The following is a 27269-nucleotide window of genomic DNA, read 5'->3' as shown; positions in this document are numbered from 1 at the left end:
TTTGAATCTTCTTCACTACGTATTTCCAAAAGAAAGAAAAGACACTTACCAGGAAATGACTCCATATTGTAAATAAAAATTTGGTGCTATCATGTACTAAGTTAGAATTACCAACTCTTTGAGTTAGAATCTAGATACCACATTTAAATAAGCTTTAAAAAGTTTCACTCTAGTTTTCCCTCTGTACAGAAAGCATACATCTTCTAAAAGAGTAAAGAGCTGTCTTAATACTAGGTCAATGGAATTCCCCACTAACATAGCCTGATAAATACAGGTCGAAACTGCCCCAAAAGTTCAGCAAATGAAGCACTTTAAAAAAAAGTAGAATTATTCCTTTTATTGCAAAACAATAATATAATGATTTCTGTACTTTTCTTTATAAGAATAAAATAAAACAACTGATGTTCAAAATTGGAACCCAGATAATCAGACCAAAAAATCACATTTATTTCAATAGTTCAAAGTGCAAATACAGCAAGTCAGTTCACGTTTCAAGATACAGTTTTAAGTATAATGAAAACTTGATATACAAAAATGAAAGGGTAAATAGCAGAAATAAAGCTCAATTTTTTAAAAAATTCAAGTAACCCGAAAACCTTTAGACTAAAATATTCCACTTACAATTCAGAAATGCCTTAATTTATAGACACCAGTAGTACAGTGCATTCCCAAAGATTTCTCAAAGAAAGAGAATCACCCCAAACCAGTTGGCTCAGGACAAGAGTGAAGTTCTCCATGCTGGCTATTCCTGCTTCGGCAGCCTCACTCACACTGTCAACTGATACGGTTCAACCCATGATACTTTGATGTTTAGGCAATTCCAAAAAAATGTTTAAAGTTCAATATGAGGCCAACACCCTACTAAGAGAGTTTCTGAAATGGCCACTATATATTTAAAAGATTTTAAAGACCAATTTCAACTTCAAGCCTATGATATTACTGGGGAAAGACATAGATTAATACTTCTTCCATTACTTACAACCTTTCTGTAAGGTTAGCAACATGGCCTTTACCACTTCCTCATGAAAAATCGTACTTAAATACATATTTACTTATTTCTACACATACAGAGCTTTTATGTAAAGTAGAAAAAATTCCCACTAGGAAGATAATTAAAGGTTGTTAATGTTCTCTGTATCACTTAGCAGCCAAGACACATGTTTATTTCTGCTCTGCAGAAGCAATGTTAGTTACTTGCTTCAATTCAGGAAAAGTGTGTACCTTCAGGAAGGTTTAGAGGAGATACTTATTCAGTCTTTTTCTCAATCTTCTTCATCTTTTCATTGTAAGCAAGAAACTGAGAGTCTGTTCCGAAAATTCTATCCCACCATGTAAATGTTGAAGCGTAGTTTCCGATGAAGTTCATATGGTGGAAATCATGATGCCGAGAACCAGCATAGAAAGGGATCAGATTTAAAGGGTTGAGAGGAATGTCATAACCACTGAAATAAAAATGATAAAAATTTTTAAGGAAATAAATACACTTCAAATAACTGACATTTTCATTGATAGTAACATGCCTGTTAACTAAATCAAATAATATTCCACTTTGCCTAAGTCACTTTGTTTCTAACAGGTTGACACAAGACAAAAACTCACAGAAAAATGGTACATATACTAGAAACCATTTTCAGAAATTAAGATAAAAACCTTCAAAGATCTATGGAACTTAATTATTATACAACAGGGGATGAAATGAGGGGTTATAATAGTAAATCTTTAGACACAGATTTTCAAGAATTATTTTTCTTTTCTGTTTTAGAGGAGCTTCCTCACCATAGGTTCTTATGCCTGTGATAGTATATGTCCTGTAGGCAAAGTTAAATGAGTATCAAGCACTAAGAAGGTTAAACCCGAGAATCACTATGTAGCAACTCTTTTAGAGTATCCTCCTTTATTTCCAAAAACAAATCTAGAATCTGATAGCCACAACTGTAGAGTTCTGAATCACCAGCCCCCTCCCTTCCTCAGGAAGCTGAGAGGGCAGGAGGGAAGAGACAACAGTGGAAGGAAAGAATGAAGGAAGGAGATAACCTTTACAATTTAATCTGTCCTATTAGTCTGCTTAGAAATAAAGATGATCTTATGACCATGAAAACAATGGCATTTTATATTTTGATACCTTGTATCTGAATAGAAACCATAACCCACCTATGGACGTCAATAGTTTCTATCAAACGAATAGTCACCCATGCCCAAAGGAGAATGACGTGATCACATAAAAGCATGATTCCAATGAAAAATCCGGTTCCAAGAATCAGAGTTTCCAAGGGATGTGCATATTCAGCTTCCATTCCAAATGGAGCCTAAAATAAATACGTAACAATTCCTTAATATACTGTGACTGTTAATTTTAGTGTCGGCTTAGCTAGGCCATACAGTGCCCAACTGTTTGGTTGGTCAAACACCAGCCTGGACATTGCTATGAAGGTATTTTATTGATGTGACTAACATTTAAATCATTAGTCTCTGAGTAAGGGGGATTATTCTCCATAATGCAAGTGGGCTTTATCCAACCAGTTGAAGGTCTTAAAAGCAAAGACTGAGGTCTCACGAGGAAGAAATAATTCTCACAACCACAATATGGAAACCCTGCTTGAATTTCCAGTCTGTGGTCTGTCCTATGCATTTCAGATCTGCCAATACCCACAATCACGTGAGCCAGTTCCTTAACATAAATGTGTGTATCTCCTATTGATTTGTCAGAGAACCACGACAAATACATATATTCTAATTTATGCATACAGTTTTATAAAATTAGATTGTTTTTATAAGTAATGACAATATATCTAGCCATACATATATAAACAAATAACAGTAATTCTCAATAAAAACACCTTTTGTTCCTACCAAACATCAAAACATCTAGGGATGTCCTTAATAGAATCTTGGTAACTGATTTTGATGGTTTAAGATACAGGTATTAAACAACTGACTTTAAACTCCAATTTTGGTTTATGCTTCTGAATTTGTTTTGTCAAGAAAGGGATACTTGATTTAGCATTCCCCGTAATCAGGGCCAATGTGGAACATATGACATAACCAGTTTGATAAAGATACATCAAAGCAGTTCTGAAAAAATAGGTTTTTGTGGGCATCAGAATGAGGTGGAAAGGTGTTCAGTAAACAAGTTGGTAACAGTTTTAGAAATTTAAAGATGACCCGTTCATTGTTTAGGGGTCCAATTTAAATGACCTTAACATCACTATGGTCTCTATTCATCTGCCACATACCAACCATGACAGGAGAGTGGTCTGGCCCAAATGAGAGACTGAACTATTTCATGTTAACACTTTCCTTGAACATTTATAGAACTGGCTGTATGTGTGTGTGTGTGTGTGTGTGTGTGTGTGTGTGTGTATGTGTGATGTTCTTAACATGTTCATGCCAAAGAGAAAGAAATAAAAACATCACTGACAATTTTTTTTAAAACCTCAGAGAAGATTTTAAAAAAGCACTTTGCCTCTAATTGAAAAAATGTATTAAAAATAATTCTAACATACCTGAAACTCATGATGAACTTTATGAATATATTTATATATTCTTTTGTGGTGTAAGAGCCTATGCAGGAAATAGTGCCAGGTATCCTCAATCACCGCACAGCCAAAGCATTTTGCCAAAAGCAGGTACCTTTAGGATGAAAATACTGTAATGAGCATAAAATAACTTCTACTTAAATGATCTAAGCTTTTACTTGGGATCACTGTTTGAGGAATTACATGAACCAAATACCCACTAACCAGCTTGACTGACCTGGATACACAGATCAGCAAACTCTCACAACTGCTACGTACAAAGTGGCTCTATAATAGCACCTGAAGCAGACCACTATTCCAATTCTAGCTCATTTTTAAAAAAATTCACAGGCACAGGGGCGTCTGGTTGGCTTAGGAGACAGAATATGCAACTCTTGACTTAAGGGTCATGAGTTCAAGCTGAATGCTGGGCATGGAGCCTACTTAAAAAAAAAAACTGGAAAATAATTTCACATGTACAAAATTAAAGTTAAGAAACAGAATCCGAAACTTCTAGGAAAAGAGTAATATTGATGAGGGACTTGAACTGAGATTATCAATAGTAGAATCATCACTTCTTTCCACCAGAGGGATGTAAGTGCAATGGGCAAAATATATTTATATACAAATAAACACATACACAAAAACTCTTTTATATAATATATATTACAAAGAAAAAGTATACATCTATATAATTGGTATATCTCTATTCATTTGAACACAACTACTAGTGCTCAGGTAATACATATTTGTTCCTATATGCACACAACTTTTATAAACCTCACAATTACTCTCTTTTCTTTTTATTCATTTCAGACTTAAAATGTAATATAGTTTTTCTTGGTATAAGTGGGTATATCTGTATAAAATCATATAAAGGATGCTAACAAAACTTATCTGACATAAGAAATCACTTTCCAAAAATATCTAAATAAGTAACTTTCCAATAAAATATTACATTAAAACACAAAAAGACAGAAAAATGGGAATGTTTTAAGTTTCTACTATGGCTTACTTTTGTGTTTTAATTACTTCTAAAGTTTAGACCAAACAAATGAAGAAAAAAACATGAAGAATTATTTTAACTGGATGATAAAGCATGACTGAGTAGCAAAATCAAATCTTCATATACATACCATCTTGGCATTCTTTCCCAATCATAAGGTATATTAAAATACTCTGTAAAATAATAAGTTCCACAGATCAAAGGAAGCTGGATAAAAAAGTGATTAAAGAGAAGTACTTTAAAACATTTCCACTGGTTTTCCCATGTTTCAGGTTTATCCTATGGAAAAAAAAAATCACAATATTTAGCATTAGCCCTCTGCTATCAGTAGCTTGACTTTAAACTTAGAACGAATTTTTAATTGTTTCTGTAATGTTTCCAGGTAACCTTAATTCTACACTATTTAATTAATCTTACGATGTGAATTCTGTATTACAGTGACTGGGTGACAGTAACTGAGGCCTAGGAATCACAGCCTCCTCCCCTTCTAAATCCTTGACAACTGTGATCATTAGTTTAAATAGGTAAAAAAAACTGTTAATAGACAAACCCAGGTGTAACGATCTCAAATGAACCAAAGAAACACTACAGAGTAACTGTCCAGTCTTTGCGTCCCACATCATTCCCTTCTGTCACTCAGGAATCTCAGAGCACAAATGCACAATGCTCAGAGCACAGGTGGGTTCTCCCAAATGTGGTGACAGTCCTGCAGGCGGCACTGAAGCCTTTATTACAAAGGGAAATCCATGCTGCCAGCCATTCAGCGGTGCTCCTTCCCAGAAATTAGCATTATTTTTGTTCACATCTGATGACATAATTATAAACTCTGAGCTGGAAGAACTTCGGAAATGGGTCCAGTGGTTCCCAAAGAATGGAGACCTACTGCCCACAGATAACAGTGTTCAGAGATGAAAGCCAGAGTGAGAAAAGTAAGATCAATATAATAAATGTTTCAAAAACCTTATCAGGATATCAACTGGCATAGCAAGCCATATAAAAAAACTAAATTTATTCAATTTAAAGGGCTGCAGTTAGTGTGCCTGAGCGGCTCAGTTGGTTAAGCATCTGCCTTGAGCTCAGGTCATGATCCTCCTGGGACTGGCTCCCTGCTCAGCAGGGAATCTGCTTCTCCCTCACCCTCAGCCCCCCTCCCTCCCTGTGCAAGTGCACGCGCCCTCCCTCGCTCTCTCTCTCTTCTCAAATAAAGAAATAAATAAATTTTCAAATGGCTGCAGTTAGATAAGAAAAAGTACTTTTCGTTTTACAAAAAGATTATGATAATAAATAATAGTTATTGCTTTGTTTTCAATGTCCTTACTTAAACATTTAGACTTCTGCCAATGACACTTTTTTAACTAAACCATAATATCCCAAGTATGGAAACTACTGCTCATTAGCAGAAGCCCAAAGAGGTCAACTACCTAGTAGCCCAGGATCACACAGTGATTAGAACCAGGACTAACTAAAAGCTAGGTCTCCAGTTCTGGACTTAAAATTCTCGTTGTTGTTGTTCTTAAAATTCTGAGTTCTCTTCCATAACAGGAAAAAAAAAAAAAAAGAGAAATTGATAACCAATCTAGAGAGCCAGTCTCCAATCTCAGGGCCTTCACCAACTAGTTAGCTGGCTCTGTAATGCCCACAATTCGGTTTCCTCAACAATAAAATGAAGGGATTAGACAAGATAATTTGTCATTGGCTATCTCTACTCTGAGATTATCCAACCTCACTATTCCAAACCTCCAGTCTGTGACTGAGGACAAAATATAAATCCACCTTGGGCAATTTCTCCCTAGGAACTATGTTTAACAGACTTTTAATATCCTAGCTTGAATCTGATACTCATTAAGCTATAGCAATCAACACAAAAATTTATCAATTATGACTAAAAAATCACATGTCATACTGTTTTAAGTGTGGACAAATTAGTTTAAAAAATAGTTAACAATGAAATACTCATACCTGGTGAGTATCAGGGTTTACCATATTTTACTTTATATATAACTGCAAGTTAATATGAAGGAATACTACTAAGACAACTGACTCCAGAAAGAAAGGTTTCAGGTGCACCTGAGTGGCTCAGTCGGTTAAGCGGCTGCCTTCCGCTCAGGCCCTGAGATCAAGTCCTGCATCGGGCTCCCTGCTCAGTAGCGAGCCTGCTTCTCCCTCTGCTTCTGCCCCCAGCCCCTATGTCTCTCTTTCAAAATAAATAAATAAAATCTTTAAAAAAAAAAAAAAAAAGGAATAGTTTTAGTATATACCCCGTGGAAGAATATTCCCAGAGAACTAGTAAGACATCGGACTTTCTAAGGCGCATTAACTGTCCAGTAGTCTATTCTGTTTGAAAGCTGCTATCCTCATCACCACCAGCAACCTTTTCCTGTACCCTCAGTGCTTCAGGGGATCTTCCTTCGAAATAAATAAACTTGTAATTAATTTTACTAATTTTGTTGCTTGTCTTTAAACCCCTTGTTTTGTGAAAACCTGTACTGCTTTACTATCACAATTCATTTTTGTACTAAGAAGATCCAAAGGATTTTTAACGGTTGTGAAACTAAAAGAAGGACAAGGCAATGTGAAGTCACACTACCCAGCCTTTTAATTTCTGTTTAAAAATAACCACCTGTAACCAACTAGACAACTACTTGTATTGTCTTTTGCTATAGTTTATTTTAAAGTCATGCATAAAACCTTAACTGAAAAAGGCCTTTCTGGAAAAGTTCCCACCTCTGACTAGTGAGTCAAGGACAGAGGGGAGGAGGAGGACAACAAGGACGCTCTGGCCTGGCCAGACACACCACGTATCAGCCCTATAAACAACTACGGCGGTGACACACGGTCTCCAGAATCACCCCAAACATCCATGAGAACTTACACATCCAAACTGAATTCTGCCTTTCAAAGCAGGCCCGGTTATAAAAAGCTTTTGGAATGTCTGTCCTTCCTTAATTTACAGGATACCGCCTCTTTGGACATGTCCCTTTTTATTTCTTCCCCCTTTTCCTTTAGCTTAGAGTCTACTGGCCTGACCCCATGCACTACCCCCAGAAAGGATCAGCAACAGCACCTGAGTGAGCATTTACAGTGAGACTCACTGGGAGAGGCAACGGGGCTAGGAGACTGATGGGGGAAAACGTGCATGATGACTGCCACCTGGTGTGTAGCTGGTGAGTACAAATCATTCTCCGCAGGTCAGTGCTCTCAAGATGTCCACTTTCTACCAAGACCATGTGCCCCTGAGTTTTAGTTTGGCATGACTTTTTAGAAAAGTAAACAGCAAGTATTAGATACTACCATGGGTTTGCCAAGTGCTGATAACTCATCTCTGATAAGCGAGTTTGGACTCTGTTCCGGACACCCGATCAAGCTCTAGTCTTCACAGGGCTAGAGCTCACTACTTCCCCCATGACTACAATGGAGAAGAGGCACTGTGTCTTTCTCAACATTTTGTCATGCATGGTGGGAATCTCAAGGAATTTAGTGCACTAAAGCAAATATCTAGACTCTACGAGCATGATGACATGAATCCTGTAGAACCACCATTATATATTTAAGGAAAAAACAAAACTTTTAATAGCCTTGATCAAGATCTTATGATATTAAACATATACTAATAGCTGAGACATTAAGAGCTGGAGAGAATTGCAAAGTATCTACACATGCCCATAACATCTCTTTCCAGCTAGTTTAAAGATTATAAACCCAAATTAGATAAATGTCACATATACTACAAGTACAATTTAAAAAATTATTCTTGAAACATTATCAATTATGATCTAGCACTGTCCAATGTGGCAGGAACTAGAAATATGTGGTTAGTGAACACTTTAAATACGGCTAAACTTTGACGGTCTAAAATTAATCTAAGACACCCAATTCCAAAGACTTTTTGTGAGAATATGAACATAAAATATCCTATTAAGTACTTTTAAATTCTGATTACTTGTTGAAATGTTTCAATTTATTGTATTAAATAAAATATTAAAATGAATTTCCCTATTTCTTTCTACCTTTTTATGTATTCTATCAGAAAATGTAAAATTACATATGTTCCTTCTATTTCTATTAGACAACCCTGATCTAGGTTCTCTCAAAACAAAGTTACATTTACTTTTAAAATATTCAACATGAATGATAACATTTCATTGCAAGTCCATCACACTCACCTTTTGAATTTTGTACTTTTTCATGTAAGGTATAAATTGAAACAAAAATCCAGGTAAACAGAACAAGAAATAAAGGACCTCATGAACTATCAAGGATCCCCATGTTGCAATCTGGAACTTTGTATAATTATCCAACATATAGTTCCATGCATTTTTAAATGGTTCTTGTAGAGGGTTCTCAGGTAAAAGTGAATCTACATACTCCACAGCCAAGGATGCTGAACTAAAGATGCTGATACTTTCATTTGTTGCCATTTTTCAAATCTCTGCAGGAAGTCTTAGAATTCTGTAAAGGCAAATAAAAAATAAATACATAAGTAAGCAAGCAAGCAAATCAAGTAAGCCAAACAATGAAATTCCTAGAAAATAATTTTTAAAATTCATCTTCTGATAATTTTAAAAACAACAAATACTAAAGTACCAATTCTCAGATCCTAAACATGTGATTAAAAAAAAGGTCTAATGGATATCATCACCATTGCAGACACTGATTTATGAGACTCTTCTTAATCTTAGGAAACAAACCGAGGTTTGCTGGCTCTGTAAGAGAGTAAGGGAATGGGGTAACTAGGTGATAGATACAGGGACAGTACGTGTTGCAATGAACACCGGGTATTATATAAAACTGATGAATCACAGACCTGTATCCCTGAAACAAACAATACATCACATGTTAAATTAGTTTAATTTAAATAAATAAATAAGCCAGCCAGCCACGTGTTGGGGCACTTGGGTGGCTCAGCCAGTTAAGCATCCAACTCTTAGTTTCCACTCAGATCATGATCTCTGGGTCATGAGATCTAGCCTGCCCTCTCCTCCCCAGGGCAGAATCCACTTGAGATTCTTTCCCCCTCCCTGCCCCTCCCTCCATGCTACCGCCCCTCCTAGCATTCGTGCTCACTCACTCTCTCTCTCTAAAATAAGTAAATAAAATCTTTTAAAAATAAAAATTAAAAGCCACATGTTAACTTTCAAGAGCAGGATCTAAAAGAACAACAGTGGAGAAAGAACTTCAAACTATCTTTAAAGAGACTTTTCAATGTGGTCTCCATGGAAAAACTTGTACCTTCAATCTGCAACGGTGGAGTTCAAGTGTCACTTAAAACCAAAAAAAACAAAAAACACACCAAAAAGCCTATAAAAAAAAAGTGTGCCAAATCAGACTACATAAAAATTAAATATGCTTGTTATAAAAAGACAATTATAAATAAAGTCAACGATTAAATGGCAAACCAGAAAAAATATTTCCAAAACTTATGATAAAAGGCTGCAAAGTGTGCTTTAGGAAAAGACTAAAAACCCAATACAAAAATGACACAGGCCATTCCCAAGGGGTTCACGGAAAAGTAAATAAAAATGTTCCTAAACAAATAAGCAGCTCAGATAAAGTCTTTAAAAGTTTCAGTGTTCAGGAGACAGTACTGGTAAGGGTAACAATTTGAAGAAACAGGCACCATCATACATTGTTGATGGAGAGATCAGTAGGCCTTTGAAGAAAAATTCACAGTATTTGTCACAATTCAAAATAAATATATCTTTTGACCCAGCAATTTTCTCACTCACAAAGAAGCATTGTTTATAACAGCAAAAACAAAGAAAAAAGGAAAACAACAGAAGTAAGTCCATTAATAAGAAAGGAGTTAAATAAACCCCAAGTCCTTCCAGAGACATAAATTATGCAGCCATTTCAAAGAACAGGAAAATCTTTATGTTCTACACAGAAAGATGTCTCAAGATACAATGTTAAGTGAAACAGCAAGTTGCGGAATAATGCGCATAACAAGAGCTCCCCCACCTAGTGTTTGTGAAAAGGTTCTATACTGTGCACTTTCATGCTTATAGACGGACGGATGGACACACACACCCACACACAGGAAATGTATGGAAGGATATCTGAGGAACAATGGGGAAAAATTGAGAGTGATGACTTTAAGGAAAAGAGAAAAAGAAGTAACAGATACATGCATTTGCATTATGTGCACACCCAGTGGGTGGGGGGTTCCGTTATGGAGGAGAGGAGAAAAATTTTACTTTCCATTTTATACCTTCTTAAAATTATACTTACATACTCCATAGCCAAGGATGCTGAACTAAAGATGCTGATACTTTCAAGTTTACAAGAATGTCACTTTCCTAAACATGTTCACTGTTGTTCCCAATTTATGAATTATGATAGACTAAAAACAAAAATATTTTATTTTTTAAAAAGATTTTATTTATTTATTAGAGAGAGAGAGTGCACGAGATAGAGCAAGCAGGGGCAGAGGAGAGGGAGGAGCAGACCCCCGACTGAGCAGGAAGCCCAGTGTGGGACTAGATCCCAGAACCCTGGGATCCATAACCTGAACTAAAGGCAGATGCTTATTGTTCCCATATTGACCTTGGACCCCTTCCTCATGGAGGATACTGGGAAGCTTAGGCAGCTTCCTCAGGTCTCAGAATTCACTTAGAATTTTGTCCTACTTACTCTCAAATGACTTGTACTATAGAGGCTATAGTTACATCCTGGGCCGTCCCAACCTCAAAATTTCTCTTTTCTCACTCACCCTCTCTGAGAGTGACTACTCTTATGTTCTTATCCTACCTGGAACTTGTCTGTCACTTATCCTTTCTCATCTTTCATTTCTCCCCTCTTCACTAAGTCCATCCTCTCAAGTTTAAAAACATACTCAAGCCTTCATTTCTAGTGAAAAGTTTTCCTAACCTGTATCCCCTCTTCCCAAAGCCACTGTCCCTCTTCCTTTTCTTTGAACCAACTTCTTTCTCTAGGGAGAAATCAACAAAAAGCCTTCCCCCTGCTTTGCTCTTAGCCACACAACCCCCTCAACCACTTGCAATATAGTTCCCACTCACACCAAGATATCTTCAGTCTTCCTACTTGCAAGGTAAAAGTCATTCCAATTCTCATTTTTTATGAGGTTGTTGCCAAATGTGGCAATGAACCAACACCACTTACTTGCTGTGTGTCCTTGAGCAAGTTACATAACCTCTCTGAGCCTCAGTTTTGTCATCTGCAAAATGTACAGAATAACAATAGTAACTAGATCATGGGGATCTTTTCATTGTGTATATATATATTAAATCACCACAATGTACATTTAAATATCTTACAATTTTATGTGTCAATTACACCTTCATGAAGCTGAAAAAAGAAAAACAATAGTTCTAATGGGTCCAAGACCTAACGCACATGAATTCCTTAACATAGGACCCAACACATAGTAGCTACAAGAAGCTAACAATTTTGAGCACTTCTTACATGCCAGGAACTGTGTTTTAAGAGTTCTGTATGCTCTCTCAGTATATTAAAGACTTTAATCCCTACTACACCTTCATGAAGTAGGTAATTTTATTATCTCTTCTATAACTGAAAAACTCGGTTTAGAAAGAGTAAACAACTTTTATAACCCAAGTTACAAAAATACTAACTGGGGGAGCCTATGCACTCATCCCTTATGCTCTACTGTAATCAGAAATAATAAAGCACACAAGAAATATTATAGTAAGAAGGAAGTAATTCCTACAGCTTTCCCAAAGCTCCTTTTTTATACATAACGTCTTCATTTTCACATTTCCCATTGACTCTCCAGCTATTACAATCTGCTTTCCGTTCTCTTCACTGCACTGAATTTACTCTTACTAATACAATCACTAAGGATCTCCTAGCTGCCAAATCCAACAAACATTCTTTGCAGTTTATTTTACTTGACCAAGCTGAAGATCTGATACTTCTCTCCTTAAAATACTCTCCTTCCTTGGTTCTTGGGATTCACATGTATTCACTCTGATTTAATTTGTGCTACTACGTGCAGCTACTGTGCTAGCTGCTGTCTACACCCCTGATATCAAAATATAAACTCTAATGAGGAATACAAAGCAAAAACCAGACTATTAATAAAATTCAGTGATAAGGACAGTAATGGGTTAGAAACATACAGTGCTAGAACACAGAGGACCAGGAAAGAGTTATTAAAACAAGAGACCTGGAGCATAAGGGGGAGGTGACCTGATTAAAACAGAGTAAAGTAGGGTGGGGTGGGAGGATAAGGGAATGTTTTGAGGAGAGGGCACATCAGATCCAAATACTCAACAGGAGATGAGAAAGAAGACAGCACTTTCTGATTTAGTATGTTTATGCTACCGCTTTTGAGAAAGAAGACTTGGGAATGGAGGTTAGTTTCCCAAGAATGTTTTCCTTACTCCTTTCCAACTATTTCAGAGTACCTAGAGTGATGGCAACTATTTCCCGTTTTAAAAATACACTGACATCCACAATCTTTCTATCCCTAGCCCTCTCTCCTAAACTCCAGGTTCTGATTATCTAAAACTCTACTGGCCGTCTCCAAAGAGACCGTTCAGAAGCCCATCAAACTCAACATGTCCAAAAGGTCAACAACTGCTCCCTGCATCCCTGCCCAAATACTCTACCTTCTACTCTAATTTGGTGAATTGCACCATCACCTATTTAGTCATTACCGAAAGAATGTTCTAAATCTCTCCTGTCTCTGCTGCCTAAAGTTAAGCCTTCAAAATCGCGCCCAAATGAGAGATACTTGGTTTAATTAACATTCAGGAGTTCACTCTCCCAACACAAGAAAGTGGATACACGTTTGCCAAATGAACAAAAGCAAAAACTAGGAATTAAAGAGGAGAGGGGAGGGGGAAATAGTGAATTTTCTTTTCCTTTTCTCATCCTGTGCAACTTGATGGAAAAACCTACTCTATCTTCAGAAAAATTTAGTTCTCTGTGGATTCTCTGAGGAAACTCTGAAGTTTAGCCGTCTGAGGGTGGTCAGCCTGTGTCTGTCCTTTGGCCCTATACCTTCGCTGAGCCCGGACTGCAAAATTCCCTCATTTGCTGGAGTTGCCCAATCTCTAAGTTTGCCCTCCTGAAACGATACAATGCCAGTATATTATCTACACAGGTGAGTTAACCCCCTTCTTCATACAAAATTCAAGGGAGTGCCTCCCTTAAAGACAAAGACCAAGGCCCTCAGCGATGCAAAACAGGTCCTGCCAGACCTTTCCCCACCCTTCCTCTATCGTATCTCCCACCTCAACATATTCTTATATTTCACGTGTAACGGGCACAGCATTCCCTAGCCGGTGATGCCACCCTATCCAACTCCTATTCATCCTTCAGTAACCTCCGTCTCAGACGCCCTTCCCAACCACTCCACCCCGCTACTGCACAAACACAAGCTTATCCCCCGGTAATGCTTCCGTTTTTGTAAAACTTTCTCATCACTCTTTCACCTCACGCTGTTAACCATCTCCTAATATTTCCCGTCTTCGAGGACTATAAAGCTCTTAAAGGGCAAGAAACAGGGCCCAACCCCGATTTCATCACTTAAGATTTCGCACCGCTTTCACCTGCTCCCCCTGCCCGCCGTCCTCACATCCTGCACTGGCGCCCCGAGCACCCACCCACGCCAGAACCCGCTCCCACCACGGAGCAGCTGGCCAGAGACAGCCTCTTCCTCCTTCTGACCTACCAGCCTCTCTTACAGCCCCCCTCACCTGGACCACCGCGCGGGAACTGCCGGCCTCGGCCACCCAAACTCCACCAGGTGCGGCAGCCTGGGAACCTGCCTCTCCGCGTCAGGGGTGGAGCCAAGAGCGCGAGGCCGGCTTCTTTTGCCGTTATTGGCTCGTGAGGGCTCCCAACCCGCCTTCTCAGCACTGTGATTGGTCCTCGGTATTGGGGCATCGTCTGACTCGCGGGAATGAACCCCTGACGATCCCAGCCATTGGCTCCGCGGATGGAGTGAGGATAGTGAGACCGAGACGTTTAGCCAGTAGCCAGCGCCGCAGCGCGCCTGGAGGCGGGGAAGCGCGAGGACGCGTGACGGAGTGAGGGGGCGGAAACGGACGGCGGCTACGTGGGGGCCGCCTCAGGGAGTTGCCTTGCCAACTGGGGTTCTTCAATCGTTCCCGCCGAGCCAGTGTTGTCCGGGTAAGAGGGTACCCGGCCGTCCTCCCCATGACTTTGAGATGTGATTTGTGTTGCAGTCGCTTCGCCAGAACCTGGAAAGAGAAAAGATAAATGCGGTTTTGACTGTTTTGTGTTTACAGATAGCTCCGCCTTTCTCTGGTGTACCTTGGATTTAGACATTCTCGGTCCTTGTTTCCCCAGCCCCAGTACCCTTTAATAAACCCATGGAGAATTTCCCATGCAGTATATCTCCTGCGATCATCTAGAGAGTTAGTTATCATTACCCCATTTTGCAGGTGAGAACATCGGAAGCTAGTAAAAGTTTAGAAAATGATTTGACCTAACAGATGGCAGATGGCTGCTCCCCTGAGGGGGGTTAAGGCCTTGACCTGGCCAGTAGTGCGTGGGCTGCCAGAACGCCCAGGTGGTGTAACCCCCAGAGGAACAGGAAACTCCAGAAGACCGGGGGCGGGGGGGGGGGGGGGGAAGAGGGGAAGGGGGCTAGAGGGGGTGGGACACAGAGGATTTGACACACTTGCAAATTGTCTACTGCCCCGGCCTCATCCCAGCCGTCTCTCAACACTAAAATACTAATGTACAGGGAATAAGGGTAGCCTGTACAGACGGTGTAAGAAGATACGAATTTCAACCCAAGAGTGTGTCCTAAAAGTTCGCACAAAGGCACCATTTGGTCTAGTTGAAGGCACTGCTTGCTATTCAGTGGTTCAGGAAAACAGGATGCTGTTGTTTCTCTCAGGGCTATGCTCAAACTGGTTTTTCTGCCTGAAATCATAAGCCATCTCCTCCCCTACCCATCACCTATCAGTTCAGGTATAATCTGCCTGAGGAAGTTCCCTCTTGAGGGATGCCTCTTGTTAGGTTCAGTGACCTCTACTCTCCTGTCTAACTGTCCCATGTCTGACAAAGACATCGGATCTGCCCTTTGGGTGGTCAGAGCCCTGTCTTTAGGAGGCCCGTGAAAGAAGGGGAATGGTGTCCTGGAGTGGATGTTGTGGTGCACCACTCAGGTCCCCTTCTTCAGGACTGAAACAGGGGCTCAGCTACTGAGTGTTGGTGGAGGGAGCCACCTCTCCCCACTGGCACACCCCCTTTCCAGGGGGCAGCGGGAGTCCACAGCTGGTCTGGTCAGTCTGGTGGATGCAGGAGTACAATGGCCCAGACCCTCACCAGCTCCAGAGCTCCCCCTCTTACTGGCTGAGGTTGTGGGTGTGACTTCATCTGTAGTCCGCCCTTCATCTGCTCAAACCTGCTGTGCTTTCTCCAGTACTGTTAAAAGACATGCACTATGGGTCAGATTTACCAGGTTTTGTCCATTAGCAGTGTGCTAACGTCTGTGCTAAGTTTTATCTAGTACCTCTGTAAAAGAGTTTGTTATGATGGTAAATAGTATGTATGTAAGGCCATGTGCATAGTACCTGGAATACAGGAAGTGCTCAGAAAATGTTGGTTATCATTTCTGACTTGGAGGCCTACATAGTAGATGTATTTTCTGAATCAGAGCAGGTATATGTATTGGAGGGGGTCAAACTACTATTTTAAATCTTGGACATTTATAACTGAAAGGAAATACAGATAGGGCAGCTCAACTCACTTATCTGCCTACAATAAATAAATGGGAGGTTCAGAGAACGTTAACAAAAATGGTAATTTATTTAGGGTCCTCTGTATTCCAAGCATATTCACATACATCATTTCTTTCAGATTCTACAATAACCTTGTGACACAGACACTACACTGCCTTTTTTTTTTTTTTATTTGACAGAGAGAGATCACAAGTAGGCAGAGAGGCAGGCAGAGAGAGAGGAGGAAGCGGGCTCCTGCGGAGCAGAGAGCCCGATGCGGGGCTCTATCCCAGGACCCTGAGATCATGACCTGAGCCGAAGGCAGCGGCTTAATCCACTGAGCCACCCAGGCGCCCCTACACTGCCATTTTAGAGCAGAAAGGTAAGAGGCAGAGGTTAAATAATATAAAGTCACAGCTAGCAGCTAATAGAGGGGGGATACAAATGCAGAGCCTTCTTGTTCTTATGCCCTTGGATTTTCCAGTACATACACTGCTTTTTTCTTTGGAGTCATGAAGCCAGGCTGGAACCTCAGAGTCTTGATTCAAAGTGTGATTCCACTCTCCCATGTGAACTCCTCTCCAAAATGAGACACTGGCTGCCCTACAAGTCAGTAGGAGGCAATTTGCTCAATACCAACAGAAACAAGAGGCAGGCTTGTTTAGCACATCACTGTGTAATATTATGCTGTCCTTGTATCTATTAAAGGAGAAATTTCACAACCCATCAGCAGCTAAGATTATAAATACTCAGGTCTTCATGCTATAAGGGAGGATAACAAAAACTAGGAATCATATGCCAGAGTGCACAAGTGAAAGGAAGGGAAGTCAAAAGTCTCCTAGCAGTATATGTATCATCCACCTTAACCATAGCCACCAGTGCTTTTGGCCAACAAGGCACAGATCCAAGCAAAGCAGGCAGCAGAGTTGCTTCACAATGCAGGTACCCAAATCTAGCCTTGAACTCCATGAATCTGGTGCTATTTTCTTGGCAGGATTTCTGAAACGCCTCTCTGCCTTAACTTGTGGTCTTTCTCGTACAACAATAGAATAAGCCAAGAATGCTTTTATATGCCCCTCCCCATTTTTTAAAGGGGGCGTTCCAAACTGGAAAGACAGAGGGGTATGGGGAAGCAGGGTATATCCAAAGCTTCTGAAGACAGAGTTATGAATCTACCTACTGACAAACCTTGGCAAACTACTTTACAGTCTAGCTATTAAAGCTTCAAAGGAAGTAAAAACAAAGAGGTACTTGACATGCTAATATCTAAGACTTTGCTACCTTAATAGATTGCATTTCAAGAAAAGCTTAATTTATTTTTTAGATAAATCTTTAATTGATAATTCACAGAGATTTCATGGAATATTGTGTTTGGAAGTGACGAGAAATGACACATTTTCCTTGATGCTGCTGAAAACAGCTAATCGTGCTCCAAATTCATTAGGTCTTCAGCATGTTTGTTGACATTGGATGTGCTTGGAGCCACACTAATGCAGAAATTCATTCTCTCTTAAGGTAAGCAGAGGCTTTTTCTTTTTCTGATTAAATTCCTTATGTTTGGGGTGCCTGGGTGGCTCAGTGGGTTAAAGCCTCTGCCTTCGGCTCAGGTCATAATCCCAGGGTCCTGGCATCCCTGCTCGGTAGGGAGCCTGCTTCCCCTTCTCTCTGCCTGCCTCTCTGCCTACTTGTGATCTCTGTCTGTCAAATAAATAAATAAAATCTTTAAAAAAAAATAAATAAGTAAATTCCTTATGTTTCCATTTATAATTAAAAGTTCAAGTAAGTATTAAATGTGGTTCTATGTTTAAATTTCAGTACTCTGTGTTAAACTAAATGGAAATTTTATCATAGGTCTAATTCTTTGCTCTTGATTATCAATTGTTCTGGCTCAACTTCTGTTCATGCTAACCTTAATTAAATTCTCTTCTGAGGCATAGCCACCGCATCCCATCACACTTTTCTCCTCATTCTCCTCCCCTCCCCTCTGCACACTCTCAGGGGTCTACAATCTAAGCTGTCCATCCCAGTCCTCCTTTCAGTTCCTTCAATTCCTTCGATTTGTAACAAAACCACAATTTATGTCTTGTTGCTCTAGAGTGGGTATTTTTTCTTTGACTTACTTTCTGGTCCTTTGCTATTTGTTTTATTGTCATCTATCTTGTGTTCATAGTAGGGAGAGAGGAATATAAAAACTTGAAATTTCACCAATACTTGTGAGACTTTTCCCTGATGGCTGAGATAACTTTTTCTTGGATTACAATTTTCAATGACTTCACTTACTGATAACAGACTTGCCTTTTACATTCCTTTGGCAACAAGTTAAAAATGCTGATTTGTGAAGTTAGAAAACACAAACTTTAAAAAAGAACAGAAAAACAAAACAGGCAACTTTCTTAATATGAAACTAGATAAAAATCAAGGACAATGTGAAACAAATAATATACAAACTTTTATTCAAAGATATTCAAGAAAGACATGTTTTGGTCATTTTAAAGTGAGATTAATTGAAGATCTCAGAAAAACTGTATTTGATCAACACACATGGCTACTCACAGAAAGTTCACTCTTCTGTTAATAGCAGCTAAATTTATACACACAGAAAAAATTCTTAAGACCATGCAAATTCAGTTGAATTCCATACATTCATTATATTCATCAAAAACCTGCAGTAATGTTCATGCCAAAGTATTACTTTAAGAAAAAAATTAAAAATACACACCAAAACATGACCAAGATTAAACTAAAGGAAATAATAAATAAGCATAATTTATATTTTATTTAAAAAAGTTTGGCATCACACATATTCAAGTGTGTTACACCATGTTCATTCCTCAGAAGTGGCATTTTAAAGTGTTAACATTGTTAAATATCAAAAAATACAACTCTGTTTTACAATGTAGTACTGGCATAATTCAAAGTACTGTGCCAATTATAAATAGTATAATCAAGTTTCAAACATCTTTTCAAACATATTTAAAGGAAAGCATATAGACACACATTTATATGCACACAATTTATTATATCCATGTAATCAAAGATATTTTATAAAAGCGAACAGTTTTATCCCTCAGCTAGTTTGTATACTTACACAGATTTTAATACCTTTTCAAAGATTTTCAGTTCCTGTGTATACAGATTTTCAAGAGAAGGAATAAAGATAAAATTTAATTTTACAAGAACACACATTACTTTATCATCCTTCACAAAATAATCCATAGTCATTCGAGGTTGGTAAGAACTAGTCTGTAAGAAAGCAACTGTTGTCTAAAGACTACAGAATAAGTACTGTAGTCCTGGTTTCTTATTAAAATTCAGTCAGCTGCTGCTCACTGCAGAAAAACCCTATGCAGTACTTCTACCAAAAATAATCTTCAGTATCTGAGGCCTATTAAGGCAGCCGATCTGATCTTCTGCTGAGACTTAAAGAGCAGCCACAAGTGGAGAAGTGCTAGACTCTGAGTCGCTTCAGAAATACGTGGTGAAGCCTGCTTTTCATGTATAAATACGCCAAAAATGTCCTTCTGGCTCATAATGGTTTATCAATAACTGTGACCCCTGAGCAAAGAAAGAAAGAGAACAGAAGTCACAGGCAGCATTCTGTACCTCTGAGAAAAGAGTGAATTCTTTATTATTGAAACAATAGGGACTGAATGAATCAGGGTGCTTCAAGATCTATTTCCTCAACTTGCATACTACTATCATTTAATCTAAATGACAGTGAGATCTCTACTCAATTATGAACCAGAACTACATCAGACTACTTAATCCAGAGCTACTTTTTTGCTCTTTATGGTTATAATTAAGAGAAAATAATTTTTCTTAGGAAATATCAAAATCCACCTAATACTCAAAGGGACACAAGAAACTTTGAGGGGTGATGGATATTGTCATTATCTTGGTTGTGATTGATGGGTTCACAGGTATATACGTACGTCAAAATTAATAAAACTGTACACTTTAAGTATACACTATTCTGTATCAGTTATATCTCAATAAAAAGCTAGTAAAAAAATTTCACCTAATTTTGAGCCATATTATTCTGGGAGCCTACTATATATATAGTTCTTCTATTAGGTGTTGTTTTGGATGATACATAAACAACGATGGCTAATTAGTATAAACTCTTTTTGCTCCACTCCTGGATAAATATTAGAATAAATATTAGAATTTAAGGCAATACACATACATATCTATCATTATTATAATATGTAACATACAACTTTAAAGACTCATCATTATATTGATTAAAGATTATTACTATTTCTCTTACTAAGAGAATGGACCAAAAATGGTATTTTATAATTCACCCAGGGCTAAGTGTAACTAAGAAAAATTATTCCACAGTCTCACTATAGTACTACCAGGGGAGATGTTCTAGTGGTTATATTTCTTGGCTATCTGAGTAATGAAAGCCTTGCCACATAGTGAACTCCACTCTATGGATACAGATTTTGGCCATATTAAGTTTTATTATATGATTCTGCACTAGAAAGGTTTGGGATTTTGAATTCAAATGACTGCAGAATGACAAAACAATACCAATGCTTTATTTTAGAATATATACATCCAATAGAGAATAAGAAATAAACTTTGAGAAAATTCTCCTTAGAATATTCATAATATAAAAATCATGATGATGTATTTTTTCCATCTAATAGAAGACTGCAAGAAAATCAGACATTTATTACCTGCGTAACTTCTTCCTGTGCTCATACAAGATGACACAACTGTCCATTTATCAGTCGTTGGATTATAATATTCTACAGAGGCCAGGTTACAGGAACCATCATCCCCGCCAACTACATATAACAGACCATTAACTGCACAAACTCCTTTAAAAAAATTATGCAGAGAGAAAACAATTATTTTAAATATCTGGGTAAATATACATATTCCTTTATGTATTTGGTGAGGTGGTCCAGAGACCCTTATTTCCTTGAAAAGGGGCAAGAAGAGAAAGTAGTGAACATGAAAACAATTCCCTTTGTATCTATAGTCTAAAACCATTTCTGAGCTCCTACTTCTTCCATTTATGCAGTAGTTGTTTTATATGACCACTAAATGATTATGAATTCAGAAATGATACTGAATGGTTACTTTATCTCCTATAAAGAGAGAAAGCATTATTTATTTCATTATTACTAGAATAACTCATTTTTTTTGCAAAAATTCAAAATATCTGGAAAAGTATATATAAAAAAAATCACCTCTAATTCTGTACTAATTAGAATAATGACCATGGAAATTCTGATCGCTACTTTTGCTGACTCTTATCTATGCAGATATACTCAGATACTTCCTTTTTTAACCTTAAAGTTGCTTATCTACACACACTGCTTTATTACGCACCCACTCCCAAACAACGTACCTTGGACATTTCCCTAAGTTAATATAGATGTACATAATGTTTAATGGCTGCATAGTATTCCATTTATAATACCATAACGTGATTGTCTTTCGCTGATAGATATTAAGTTATTTTCAGTTTTTTTTTAAATTTTTTAAGATTTTTTATTTATTTGACAGAGAGAGAGAGATCCCAAGTAGACAGAGCAGCAGGCAGAGAGAGACGGGGAAGCAGGCTCCCTGCTGAGCAGAGAGCCTGATGTGGGGCTCGATCCCAGGACCCTGAGATCATGACCTGAGCTGAAGGCAGAGGCTTAACCCCCTGAGCCACCCAGGTGCCCCCTATTTTCAGTTTTTTTTTGCTCTTATAGTAATGTTGCAATGAACAAGGATCCCTCTTACATACTTTTTTGCATACCTATGTAAGTATAAATTTTTACAAAGAAAACTGAGTTAAAAAGTAAATTTGTAAAAGCTCTTTATTTTAATATATACTTTTAAAAAGCATACTTTTAATAATTTTAAACAAGGTTCAGAACTAACTGGTACCAGAGACCAGAGGATGTTGTCCACACACTGGTTTCTGTAGTTTTGCAGATGGTTTTGCTAATCTAATTAACAGATGCTTGTAGATTTTTTTTTAAAAGGTTTTATTTATTTATTTGAGAGAGAGAATGAGAAAGCCAGAGAGAGCATGAGAAGAGGGAGGGTCAGAGGGAGAAGGAGACTCCCGGCCAAGCAGGAAGCCTGATGGGGGACTCGATCCTGAGACTCCAGGATCATAACCTGAGCCAAAGGCAGTCACTTAACTGAGCCACCCAGGTGCCCTGCTTGTAGATTTTTAACAAAACACAAGTAATGAGTCCAAATCTAAAGTACACTACCATTTGTATCTTTTTTCTTTTTGTTAAAGATTTTATTTATTTGGGAGAGAGCGAGAGAGCACAAGCAGGGGGAGTGAGAGAGGGAGCAGAGAACCCGATGTGGGGCTCAGTGTAGGGCTCAGTCCCAGGACCCTGAGATCATGACCTGTGCCAAAGGCAGATGCTTAACTGACTGAGCCACCCAGGTGCCCCAGCAGTAGTATCTTCTGTGCAAATGGAATGGATTTTCGCTACTCAAATTCAGTTTTGTTACTATTCTAGTTTCTTGACAAGAAGCAAATGCATATCATTTTAATATAGTTCAACTGTTTAAAAAGCAAGAGCAGGATGATAGTTCTACATATACAATTTACTGCCTTATTCTTCTAGCTAGAAGAAATGAGCTAATTTTGATTTGAAAACAATAAAACATAAGTAGCGGGGGAAAAATTAGACTATTCCAGTGTTTAGGAAAATAATGAAAGCCCAGAATGCAAATAAATTCCCTAATCCAGCAAGGCACATGCACATATTACTGTGACTTTTCTAACCTGATATGTATTGGGGTCAAGCACTTATTCTACTTAGGGCCCAGATTTGTGGGTCTTACCATGTTTCTGGACTATCTATAGCTAAGAGATTTTTAGTATCTCACCAAATACAATTGACTGGATGATGGGAAAGGTGCTTGTAGTCCCATATACTAGTCTCCTCTCATAATCACACAACTTAATTATAAATTTTTTAAAAATAAAGAGAGATTAAGAAGAGCATTTTGGGGGGGGGTGGAGGGTGCATCTTGCAAAACCATCCAGTAGTGTACAGTGAGTTTGAAAATCATGAGGAACTTATTTTGGACTATGGGAAATGGCATGAAGATAATGGAATTTTAAAGATAACTAGCATTTCCTGAAAAGACTGTTTAACTATGCTGAATCTATTTTCCATTTCTATTTCCCTTCCATAGTTGTTCTTTTTAAGTAGTTAATTCCCTAATTGTGAAGATCTCAGCTTTCTTAAAATTACTTGGCTGTTGTAATGCACCTGGGTGGCTCAGTCAAGCAAGTGTCCTGATTTTGGCTCAGGTCATGATCTCAGGGTTCTGGGATCAAGTCCTATGTCAGCCTCCGTGCTCAGTGGGGAGTCTGCTTGAGGATTTCTCTCCCTCTCCCTTTGCCTCTCCCCCTGCTTGTGCTCTCCCTTTCTAAAATAAATAAATCTCGGGGTACCTGGGTGGCTTAGTGGGTTGAGCCTCTGCCTTCGGCTCAGGTCATGATCTCAGGATCCTGGGATTAAGCCCCACACTGGGCTTTCTGCCCAGCAGGGAGCCTGCTTCCCTTCCTCTCTCTCTGCCTAGCTCTCTGCCTATTTGTGATCTCTATCAAATAAATAAATAAAATCTTAAAAAAAAATAAATAAATCTTTTAGAAAATTACTTATTGTTGATGTTGTTTCAGCTTTTCCAATTTTAGAAATCATGAACTATATTAAATTAGGGTTAGCTTCTTCAGATTCAGATAAACTACTAGCTTTTAACTTCATATAAATACTCAACCAGACTAAACTCTGAGGACTGGGAACTCCAATACACAATACATGGTATGCACTCAAAAATATCTGTGGTAAGAAGGGGCGCCTGGGTGGCTCAGTGGGTTAAGCCTCTGCCTTCGGCTCAGGTCATGATCTCAGGGTCCTGGGATCGAGCCCCACATCGGGCTCTCTGCTCCGCAGGGAGCCTGCTTCCTCCTCTCTCTCTGCCTGCCTCTCTGCCTACTTGTGACCTCTGTCTGTCGAATGAATAAAATAAAATCTTTAAAAAAAAAAAATCTGTGGTAAGAATAAATGAATTTAAGTATCAAATATAGAGGGCTCTTCCTCTGATTTAGTCTACATAATCACCAAAAAGTAGCCACTAAGCTAGGCATTCACTATATAAGATTACTATGTAAGTTTCATTTTAAAGAGCTAATCTACTAGAAAACCCAAATCAGTAAAAGAAGAATGAAAATATACAGCAATACTAAAAAAACTCTGAATACAAATCAATATAAATTCCATAATTGTAAGCTAGACAGATACCTGCATTTCTTCTGCACATGTTCATATCTGCAACCTGTCTCCATGTATTGGTGGTGGGATCATACACTTCAACACTTTTTCGTACTAAAGGACCATCATGACCCCCAACAGCATACAGTAAGTTGTTTAACACACCAACACCTATAAAACACAAAGAACCAAACTATAGTAGAGTAAAAGTGACAAATTTATAAGATCCTAGGGTTTATTCACATGATTGTAAAAGTCAGTCAATATTAAAGCACACAAGAAATGGAAATGAATTGATCTGACAAATGAGAATCTAAGAACTACTATTCTAAAAAAGGCATGTCAAATACAATAAAAATATATGAGGGTGAACACAAAGAGGGAAGTCCTTTAACATAATCCCTCTGAAAACAACTTTCACAGTAAAAGCTAACCAGTATTAAAGCACAAAACTTGTAAGAAATGGATATGAAGACACTTGATTATGAAGTTCAATAAGAACTAAGAACAAAAACTCAAAGAATGCCAAACAATATAAATAATTAAGTGATACAAGAAGCCTTTAATATAGCACTTAGGAATTGTACAAAGTGATATTTAAATATAGCTATCCACCTACCTGCCTAATTCAAAGGAGATTTAACAGTGTCATTAAAATCAGGATATGTAATATATTTTCTGGTAATATAAAAAGCAGCCAATGAATCATTTCACTTGTTTATTAATTCATTTCCATCATTTTCATGCTTTAATCTAAATGAGTTGCCTACATACCAGCTCCACTCCGTCTGGTGCTCATTTCTGCTATATATGACCACTCGTTTGTTGTAGCATTATAGCATTCTACTGTGCTAAGACATTGACGTGAAGCTCCATCATAACCCCCTACAGCATAGAGTAAACCTAAAATGGAATCACAAAGAAAGCCAGAATCATCAAAAGCTATTTCTTCAAGGCATTAAGTATTTTCCTCTACAGTAGCAGTTTTTCTTTTTTATTTTTATAAACTATAAAGATATTCCCTAGTGGTGAGCAAAGGCATTATAAAACCACATTATGAAGCTCTGCAGGGCATACTTGATTATATTAACTTAAAATTTTCATCAACAAATCTGAATAATAAAGTACATTCATCACATCTTTGGATAACATTATTTGGTAAGTAAACAACATCGTGGGAAACAAATACCTTGGTAATCTTAGTAAAATGGGAAAAAAAAGTTAAATCAAAAATTAATACCAGTATACAGTGGAATATTATTTGACAATAAAAAGAAATGAGGTACTGATAAATGCTACAACACAGATGAACCCCAAAAAACATTACTTTAAATCAAGACAATCACAAAAGAGCACATACTATATTATTTCATTAGTATGAAATGTCCAAAAGTGGGAAATTTATACACAAAGTAGATTAGTGGCTGCTGAGAGCTGGGGGGATGGGGGTGACAGCTAAGGGAAGTGGGGCTGCTTCTTGGGGGAATAAAAATATTCTAAAATGAATTATGGTGATGTGTGCACATTGAATTGTATACTTTAAATGGGTGAATAGTATGGTATGTGAATTACATTGCAATAAAGGTTCTAAAAAAAAGTTAGTACAAAGAATTATACCAATAGTGAGGAAGAACTGAGAACCCACAAATCTGCCCAGGCAGATTTAAAATTAAAAAAATTGCACCAAAATATAATAGTTACAACCTTTCTTAAGCTCTTTCAGTGGACAAGGTAGGATATAAATAATTGTGGCAACCCATCCTCCTAAATGTGAAACAGCCTTTCTCCAGCAATAAAATTTTGCACATATGTCCTCTGATTTGTTCCCTCGACAAATGAATTGAGATCAGTTAACAGTTTTATATAGGTTACAAACACAGAGAGAGAGAGAGAGAAAAGAATGGGATGAAAAAGAGGACAGAAGGAGAAAAAGGAGGACTGGAGAACAAGGGCTTCCACAGTTTAGTTTATATACACAAGCTAATTTTTTAAAAATGATAAAATTTTACAGCGGCTCTTCCTTTACTTGTTTAAATGATTGTGTGCTTGCCCATTTAGAAAACTGGTGTTTAGATTATTGGAAGGATCACTCTTAGCAATCAAAAAGCCATACGTGCCTGGAAAGATTCACCTGAAACAACTGTCAGCACCCACCTCCGACAACACCGACACCCACGCTGCTCCTCCTTGTGTTCATTGGAGCCACGTGAAACCACTCATTAGACTTTATATTATATGCTTCCACAGATGATAAACCTGTAAAAAAGCACAATGCTCTTCATTTCCTCCTCTATCAAAAAAAAGTAAGGTAACTGTTCTTTTACATATATTACTAGGGAAAAGTACTTCAGGTATGTTTAATTGGTCTAAATTAAAAGAGGAAAATGGTGGAATATAAACATCAATTACATAATACATAGGACTAGCCTCTTTTCCCCAGGGCTCCTATCCAAGCTACTGACACTTTTTAGCTTTTTAAACATGGTAAGAGGACTGACAGTGATATGCATAAAGAAGAAAATTTATAGACTTAAGTACTCTTCCACTATTTAAAAGAACTCTTTTTAAAAAAAAATATTTACTTGAGAGAGAGAGAGTGCACGAGCACAGAGGGAGAGGGAGAAGCTGAGCAGGGAGCCCAATGCGGAACTTGATCCCAGGACCCCAGGATCATAACCTGAGCCCAAGGCGGATGTTTAACTGACTGAACCACCCACGCACCCCTTAAAAGAACTCTTGATGGGAGCTTTTAAACTTACCTTTATAATACCCGTTAAAACACTCAAAAATCTCCTACTAAATTTGCCAC

The 27269-nt window shown here is 38.0% G+C and overlaps 2 protein-coding genes across 5 annotated transcripts in view; both read right to left on the bottom strand.

The window, feature by feature from the left end:
* Positions 1-425: 425 nt before the first annotated feature.
* MSMO1 (methylsterol monooxygenase 1) lies at positions 426-14331 on the bottom strand. Of its 3 annotated transcripts, XM_045988259.1 has the most exons (7): positions 14205-14331; positions 11641-11695; positions 8685-8970; positions 4652-4800; positions 3504-3630; positions 2152-2306; positions 426-1442 (listed from the first exon to the last, which is right to left on the bottom strand). In XM_045988259.1, the coding sequence occupies exons 3-7, from the start codon at positions 8937-8939 to the stop codon at positions 1247-1249; spliced, it is 882 nt and encodes a 293-aa protein (XP_045844215.1). In that variant the 5' UTR covers positions 8940-8970; positions 11641-11695; positions 14205-14331; the 3' UTR covers positions 426-1246. The 3 variants fall into 3 exon arrangements, with proteins under 3 accessions (XP_045844215.1, XP_045844206.1, XP_045844225.1); XM_045988250.1 differs by lacking the exon at positions 11641-11695 and having other exon boundaries at positions 14205-14326; XM_045988269.1 differs by lacking the exons at positions 11641-11695; positions 14205-14331 and adding an exon at positions 11538-11559.
* Positions 14332-18629: 4298 nt separating this feature from the next.
* KLHL2 (kelch like family member 2) overlaps positions 18630-27269 on the bottom strand; it is a 125966-nt gene continuing 117326 nt past the window's right edge. For both annotated transcript variants that reach the window (XM_045988216.1, XM_045988225.1), the window contains 5 exons: positions 26615-26716; positions 25235-25363; positions 24491-24631; positions 20891-21034; positions 18630-19757 (listed from right to left, as the gene is read on the bottom strand). In XM_045988216.1, the coding sequence (XP_045844172.1) occupies positions 19729-19757; positions 20891-21034; positions 24491-24631; positions 25235-25363; positions 26615-26716 (545 nt within the window). In that variant the 3' untranslated portion in view covers positions 18630-19728. The remainder of the gene's footprint in view (positions 19758-20890; positions 21035-24490; positions 24632-25234; positions 25364-26614; positions 26717-27269) is intronic.

The sequence above is a fragment of the Meles meles genome, chromosome 2, assembly GCF_922984935.1.
Source record: "Meles meles chromosome 2, mMelMel3.1 paternal haplotype, whole genome shotgun sequence".
NCBI classification, from domain to species: domain Eukaryota; kingdom Metazoa; phylum Chordata; class Mammalia; order Carnivora; family Mustelidae; genus Meles; species Meles meles.
This window is presented reverse-complemented; position numbering and strand designations above follow the sequence as displayed.

Excerpts from the sequence above, each read along its gene's own strand:
- MSMO1 (XM_045988259.1), bottom strand. The coding sequence starts at position 8,939 with ATGGCAACAAATGAAAGTATCAGCATCTTTAGTTCAGCATCCTTGGCT. Across the intron at positions 3,631-4,651 it reads TGGGAAAGAATGCCAAGATG|GTACCTGCTTTTGGCAAAAT; the intron begins GTATGTATATGA and ends TTCATCCTAAAG. Across the intron at positions 1,443-2,151 it reads GAAACTATTGACGTCCATAG|TGGTTATGACATTCCTCTCA; the intron begins GTGGGTTATGGT and ends TTTTTATTTCAG.